Raw genomic sequence first — 7,697 nt, 5'->3', positions numbered from 1 at the left:
GTAGATAACGCCAGCTTCCTCCAGCGTGGACGTGTGACGGTCGAGGAACAGCCGATCATTCGGCGAATATCGACGAGGTTGGCACTTAACCGGCTTAGCATTGGGCTTCAAGCGCACTTGCAATGGCGCGACCTTCACGGGAGGATCGTAGCCGAACGCCAGTCGAAAGTTGTCTGCGCGCACGGCCAAGATTGCCCTAAGCTTTATCTGTCCCGGTGCTGATAAGCCAGCCGTGGCCGCAAGTCGCTGCGACTCTTCGAGTTGGTCAATGACGGCCTGTAACGCCGACAGCTTCATATCCGGCAACGCCGTTCGCGACTCGTACCGGTCGACATCATCGTCAGCCTGCGTCTCAACCACGGGATCCCGCGCGGCCAACTGCACTCGGCTCATACGCTGCAGCGCCGATGGCTCCACGTCAGCTCTCGTCTCCATTTTTGAGACAACCCCCTCGAGTTCCCACTCAGGCTGCACGTTCCTCGCGTTAGCCAATAGAGTATCCGTCGAGTAGCCGAGCGTCTGCATAACCGGCCGACTGACCGTCAACTCGAGCTCTTGGTTCCCTTCTGCAATCCAACATAGTAAATTCCTAAGCATGAGCGGCCCGGCCGTGGTGCTGAGCAACACCTCAGCAAACTTGACAGCTCGTGACACGGTAACACGACGGCCACCGACGGGCAATAGGTCGCGGGGTTGGATGGATTCAATCTGGGGCGAGGCTCCTCGAAGAACAAGCGCGTTGATTACTCCACTGGCTACCAGCGACACGTCCGCCCCGCTGTCGAGAAGAACTGCTTCGATTCTCAGGCCATCGACCTGAGCCTCGACAGTGCCTGTGTCTTCACTCTCACTACGCTTTGTCCGGACAGGCGTTTCCTTGATGCGATGCATCTTGGCGCCTTCAGTCGAAGAGAACAGCTTTCGCAACAGCTCAGAGGCCTCCTCAGGTGACGCCCTCGAGCAGCCCCGAACTTGATGAGCGTCGCTTCCGCATTTGAGACACGCACCGGCTCCTCGCCGTTGCGGCCTCTCACCTCCGACAGACGTTGATTTTCTTCCTGTTTGGGGTGTCTGGCCACCAACGCTACCAGCGACACCATTAGCAGCGGCAGCACCGCTCCCTTGGCTGCCGTGACGTCCATTTCCACCACGATCACTGGCGTTGTGGCCCCGGCCACCGCCTCGACCACTGGACCGTCCACCATTTGGTCCTCCGGATGTGCCGCCACTGTGACCACCAGAACTTTGCATTGCGTGTTCCCACGTTATGAACTCCTTCATGAGCTGGGTCACCCACTAACAGAAGGGCACGACCTCCGAGCGCAACGTCTTGTGCTCGGGGAGACTGAGCTTTGTCGTGATCACCGCCTTGAATCCTTAGGGCTGCAGTGCGGCCACCATGTACTTGACGAGCCGGCGCTGCTCGTTGGCGAACGCCACGTCGGTTAAATTGAAGCGCTCAAGGATCGTGGTCATGTCGGCCTGGAGGCGCATCATGCGGCTCTCCGGCTCGGGCACCGACGTGTCCATCTTCAGCTTATCATGGCCGCGTCCACCGTGGCATAGTCTACGACCGAGGCAACATTCGCTTGTTTGAAGTATTGGATCCACTCGTCTTCCGTGATCTGTTCGGGGGACTTCCCGAAGGTCCAACAAACGATAAGCCGCTTCGTGCCGCTCTCAATACACGCACGCACTGGCATTGCAAACGCGCCAGTCCATTGGGTCTGCAGGGCATTAACTGCTGCGAGATACGTTTCGTATGCCTTCATGAAGCCCCTCCGGTCTTGCATGGTTACACCCTTGTATCTGGGAGGCTGGGGAAGCGCTGGCGCTGCCGCAACGCGCCCTTGGCTTGACCGCGGGCTTACCGTCGGCATGCTTTCATCATCCGCCTCGTCCGGACCCGTCGCTTCCGTGAACGGGTTCTGGATTTGTAATTGGAGACTCGGGGACCGCGCCGACCCGACGCTCTGCAACTGCATTCTTCTGGTCTTCTCTTCGAGTTCGTCCATTACGTCTTCTTTCTTACTTGCCATCTCGCGTCACACAACACGGAGCTTGAGCTCGAACTGAGCAAGAAAGGTAACTAAAGTTAACTTTGATCTTTCCTCACCGGATCGAATGCCGTCTGAACAACAGAAAGCAAAAATCAAACTGAATTCACAAACCTTTAGCTACTGCTGGGCCTCACACAACGCCTGGGGCCCGTTCCCGCTACGAGGGACTTCTCTACTTCAAGTGACGACAGCGTCGCCGCCTATACACGGCAGGCGTCCGACCAGGACTCAGGAAGTGTCCAGAACAACCAGCACCTGGAGTATACAGTGTACATGCACTGGCACTGTATACAGCCGGAACATACTGTAAAGTGCGGCAATAAGGAGCGCATGGGAACTAATCTTCCTGTAAAGTTTATACAGATCAGATTGAAAAGTACCTTTTTCTTGCACTGAGTATGTTAAGCTCCTTACTGGTATTGCACATGTAAAATCGATGGTGTAGCAACCGCCCTACGCACAGTAGTTTAATCCAGAGCTTATCCGTAGCTTTGTGCAATCTATTCAGGTAAAATATGGCAAATGCTAGAATTTTTTGGGCATTTAGGACATTTTTAGGACATTTGCGCTGTCAAGAACAAAAGTGGATGGTCTACGTACTCCTCTCATGGTTCCGCAACTTGAGAAGAAGCAAATGCGCTCCCAAAACTCTGCTTTCAAGACCTCACGTGTACGCCGGCAACTGGAGCGTCTATACCGCCGCGATTAATGGCAGTAGCAGCAGCAGCAGAAGCACATGCTCGAACTTATACAGTGAAGCTGACAATGGAGAGGAGGAACCTGATAGACAGTGATATCTACTTCCAGTCAACACGGAGAAGCACGTCATCAGACGAATCAACGGATCCAGTAAGATCGTTTCCAGCTCGATTGCTTCCACACTGCCACGCGCAAAAAGTGCAAGTGCTGGAAGTACGAGGTCGAGTGTTTCTGGAGTTAGTACTGCAAGAAGTAACAGTGCAAGCCCCATTCAAACACCGGTTATTGATCAACATGGTCATGCCAGGAAGTTTAATCGGCAGATGTAGCTCCTAAGAAGAAACAATCGTCGCGAGGCAAGCAACTTGCCGCCGGTCTGAAGTATTTTTTTGTATTTTGTGATAGGCAAGTAAACTTCTGGATATGAAAATCGACAGTCGCTCGCCAATACGATGCTGTTGCAGGTTTTTGCTGTAGCTCCTGCATGTACCACGATACGTTGTAGCTGTTTTCAAAGGGGCTGCTAGTTTTGGCGCTCGTGTCGCGAAGGGTCTGCGAACGGAAAGTTCCACCAACTATGGATAACTGTGATATCGTTCACTGGCTGCTTGCGCGGTTGAGCTTTACAGCTGCATCCCTGAGCTTGTCAAAAAGTTGGTACTCATGAGATAGAGCGGGCTATCGCGGTCCAAAAACTTCCACTGATTCTTTTCCTTGTCGAGTCTTAGCCATTCCTTGACCTGGCCATGAGTGATGCCTTCCTTCTGCAAATTTCTCACAGCATCGTCCAGGTTTTCGGAGCGGGCTTGAGTTCTTACAAATTCCACAAGCTTCTTGGTCTTCGCTTTCTCTGCAGCTGCGACTTCCTTTCTCTTAAGCCACGTCAACACTTTGTTGGCTGGCCCAATCAGCTTGGCGCGCAGGGTGTCGATCGCTCCTCTCTCTTCGTCGTCCGAGACGGCCATCTCGCTTGTTCGAAGCTTTCTTCGATTGTTGATAATAACCTTAATGTCATCGAGCGAAGCCACCGGGGATACGTGTGCTTGTTGTTTGATAGTGTCACTCATGACAACGTCGCTGCAAGCGAAAAGGACGAGGGTCAGAAGCAGGGCATGATTAACTCGTATCTCTGGCTAGCGGACTATTGTTCGACTTGGTGTGGGCTTGGGGGGGAATTGTCAAGTGAAGGTAACCCCACGAGTCAAAAGCTTCAATTGCACCGAGTGAGTAGTACTCAGTGAGTACTACTCATTGAGTAAAGTACAGTATCAGTGATACTGCAGATTAGAGTATCCCAACGTCAGTACTGTACTAGGTATCACCATCGCTCACAATCGTACAATGAGTATTACAGTGTACGTACAAGTTTGTAGACTCCGGGATCCGATATTTTATTCCTGCCACCGGGTATAGCGGAAAGACTCGTTTTGTTTATAGTAAAATACACCTTACGCTTAATACGTGCGCTGTGCTTTTTGTTTTGTGGCCTATGGTGTAAAACTGCGGTGCGTGTTACAGGAGATCGATGTTGATTTTGCTGAGCAGAAAATCCTCTTTGTAGTGATACCGTCGGGGAGCCATTTTATCAGAATCACAATCCAAAGCTGTACGTAGCATCGTTTTTTTTTGTGCAATTGGACTCCTCTCATGGTTCCGCAACTTGAGAAGAAGCAAATGCGCTCCCAAAACTCTGCTTTCAAGACCTCACGTGTACGCCGGCAACTGGAGCGTCTATACCGCCGCGATTAATGGCAGTAGCAGCAGCAGCAGAAGCACATGCTCGAACTTATACAGTGAAGCTGACAATGGAGAGGAGGAACCTGATAGACAGTGATATCTACTTCCAGTCAACACGGAGAAGCACGTCATCAGACGAATCAACGGATCCAGTAAGATCGTTTCCAGCTCGATTGCTTCCACACTGCCACGCGCAAAAAGTGCAAGTGCTGGAAGTACGAGGTCGAGTGTTTCTGGAGTTAGTACTGCAAGAAGTAACAGTGCAAGCCCCATTCAAACACCGGTTATTGATCAACATGGTCATGCCAGGAAGTTTAATCGGCAGATGTAGCTCCTAAGAAGAAACAATCGTCGCGAGGCAAGCAACTTGCCGCCGGTCTGAAGTATTTTTTTGTATTTTGTGATAGGCAAGTAAACTTCTGGATATGAAAATCGACAGTCGCTCGCCAATACGATGCTGTTGCAGGTTTTTGCTGTAGCTCCTGCATGTACCACGATACGTTGTAGCTGTTTTCAAAGGGGCTGCTAGTTTTGGCGCTCGTGTCGCGAAGGGTCTGCGAACGGAAAGTTCCACCAACTATGGATAACTGTGATATCGTTCACTGGTTGCTTGCGCGGTCGAGCTTTACAGCTGCATCCCTGAGCTTATCAAAAAGTTGGTACGCAGGAGTGTAAGTATGATAGAGCGGGCTATTGCGGTCCAAAAACTTCCACTGATTCTGTTCCTTGTCGAGTCTTAGCCATTCCTTGACCTGGCCATGAGTGATGCCTTCCTTCTGCAAATTCTTCACAGCGTCGTCGAGGTTTTCGGAGCGAGCTTGAGTTTTCACAAATTCCACAAGCTTCTTGGTCTTCGCTTTCTCTGCAGCTGCGACTTCCTTTCTCTTAAGCCACGTCAACACTTTGTTGGCTGGCCCAATCAGCTTGGCGCGCAGGGTGTCGATCGCTCCTCTCTCTTCGTCGTCCGAGACGGCCATCTCGCTTGTTCGAAGCTTTCTTCGATTGTTGATAATAACCTTAATGTCATCGAGCGAAGCCACCGGGGATACGTGTGCTTGTTGTTTGATAGTGTCACTCATGACAACGTCGCTGCAAGCGAAAAGGACGAGGGTCAGAAGCAGGGCATGATTAACTCGTATCGCTGGCTAGCGGACTATTGTTCGACTTGGTGTGGGCTTGGGGGGGAATTGTCAAGTGAAGGTAACCCCACGAGTCAAAAGCTTCAATTGCACCGAGTGAGTAGTACTCAGTGAGTACTACTCATTGAGTAAAGTACAGTATCAGTGATACTGCAGATTAGAGTATCCCAACGTCAGTACTGTACTAGGTATCACCATCGCTCACAATCGTACAATGAGTATTACAGTGTACGTACAAGTTTGTAGACTCCGGGATCCGATATTTTATTCCTGCCACCGGGTATAGCGGAAAGACTCGTTTTGTTTATAGTAAAATACACCTTACGCTTAATACGTGCGCTGTGCTTTTTGTTTTGTGGCCTATGGTGTAAAACTGCGGTGCGTGTTACAGGAGATCGATGTTGATTTTGCTGAGCAGAAAATCCTCTTTGTAGTGATACCGTCGGGGAGCCATTTTATCAGAATCACAATCCAAAGCTGTACGTAGCATCGTTTTTTTTTGTGCAATTGAACTCCTCTCATGGTTCCGCAACTTGAGAAGAAGCAAATGCGCTCCCAAAACTCTGCTTTCAAGACCTCACGTGTACGCCGGCAACTGGAGCGTCTATACCGCCGCGATTAATGGCAGTAGCAGCAGCAGCAGAAGCACATGCTCGAACTTATACAGTGAAGCTGACAATGGAGAGGAGGAACCTGATAGACAGTGATATCTACTTCCAGTCAACACGGAGAAGCACGTCATCAGACGAATCAACGGATCCAGTAAGATCGTTTCCAGCTCGATTGCTTCCACACTGCCACGCGCAAAAAGTGCAAGTGCTGGAAGTACGAGGTCGAGTGTTTCTGGAGTTAGTACTGCAAGAAGTAACAGTGCAAGCCCCATTCAAACACCGGTTATTGATCAACATGGTCATGCCAGGAAGTTTAATCGGCAGATGTAGCTCCTAAGAAGAAACAATCGTCGCGAGGCAAGCAACTTGCCGCCGGTCTGAAGTATTTTTTTGTATTTTGTGATAGGCAAGTAAACTTCTGGATATGAAAATCGACAGTCGCTCGCCAATACGATGCTGTTGCAGGTTTTTGCTGTAGCTCCTGCATGTACCACGATACGTTGTAGCTGTTTTCAAAGGGGCTGCTAGTTTTGGCGCTCGTGTCGCGAAGGGTCTGCGAACGGAAAGTTCCACCAACTATGGATAACTGTGATATCGTTCACTGGTTGCTTGCGCGGTTGAGCTTTACAGCTGCATCCCTGAGCTTGTCAAAAAGTTGGTACTCATGAGATAGAGCGGGCTATCGCGGTCCAGAGTCATCCACTGATTCTTTTCCTTGTCGAGTCTTAGCCATTCCTTGACCTGGCCATGAGTGATGCCTTCCTTCTGCAAATTCTTCACAGCGTCGTCGAGGTTTTCGGAGCGAGCTTGAGTTTTCACAAATTCCACAAGCTTCTTGGTCTTCGCTTTCTCTGCAGCTGCGACTTCCTTTCTCTTAAGCCACGTCAACACTTTGTTGGCTGGCCCAATCAGCTTGGCGCGCAGGGTGTCGATCGCTCCTCTCTCTTCGTCGTCCGAGACGGCCATCTCGCTTGTTCGAAGCTTTCTTCGATTGTTGATAATAACCTTAATGTCAACGAGCGAAGCCACCGGGGATACGTGTGCTTGTTGTTTGATAGTGGAACCCAAGACAACGTCGCTGCAAGCGAGAAGGACGACGAGGGTCAGAAGCAGTACATGATTAACTCGCATCGTTGGCTAGCGGACTATTGCTCGACTTGGTGTCGGCTTGGGCGGGAATTGTCAAGTGAAGGTAATCCCACGAGTCAGAAGCGCCAGTTGCACTGAGTAGAAGTTCCGGATTAGATTCTTGCAAGATTGGAACGATGGTGATACTGACTGTACATCACTGGCGCTGTACAGACGAGTATTGTTTTACTTCGTGATTAATGACCATACAGTTTTGAACAGCACTGTACGCTGTGCTTAAGGCTTTTCGCAAAGCTTTTGTCGCTTTAAACGACTCGTTTATCACTTCAGTTGGTGCTCAATTATAATGTAAAAAATGAGGT

General features: G+C 50.4%; 1 protein-coding gene across 1 annotated transcript; it reads right to left on the bottom strand.

Annotated features, from left to right (window-relative positions):
• Positions 1 to 6,870: 6,870 nt before the first annotated feature.
• PITG_15177 (secreted RxLR effector peptide protein, putative) lies at positions 6,871 to 7,377 on the bottom strand (the record flags this gene model as incomplete). The annotated part of the gene is made up of 1 exon (XM_002898605.1): positions 6,871 to 7,377. One exon carries the CDS (start codon positions 7,375 to 7,377, stop codon positions 6,871 to 6,873), a length of 507 nt encoding a protein of 168 aa, XP_002898651.1.
• Positions 7,378 to 7,697: the final 320 nt, after the last annotated feature.

The sequence above is a fragment of the Phytophthora infestans genome, genomic scaffold (genome assembly GCF_000142945.1).
Source record: "Phytophthora infestans T30-4 supercont1.35 genomic scaffold, whole genome shotgun sequence".
Taxonomy (NCBI): domain Eukaryota; phylum Oomycota; class Peronosporomycetes; order Peronosporales; family Peronosporaceae; genus Phytophthora; species Phytophthora infestans.
The sequence above is the reverse complement of the archived record's forward strand: the minus strand, read 5'-3'. Positions and strand labels throughout refer to the sequence as shown.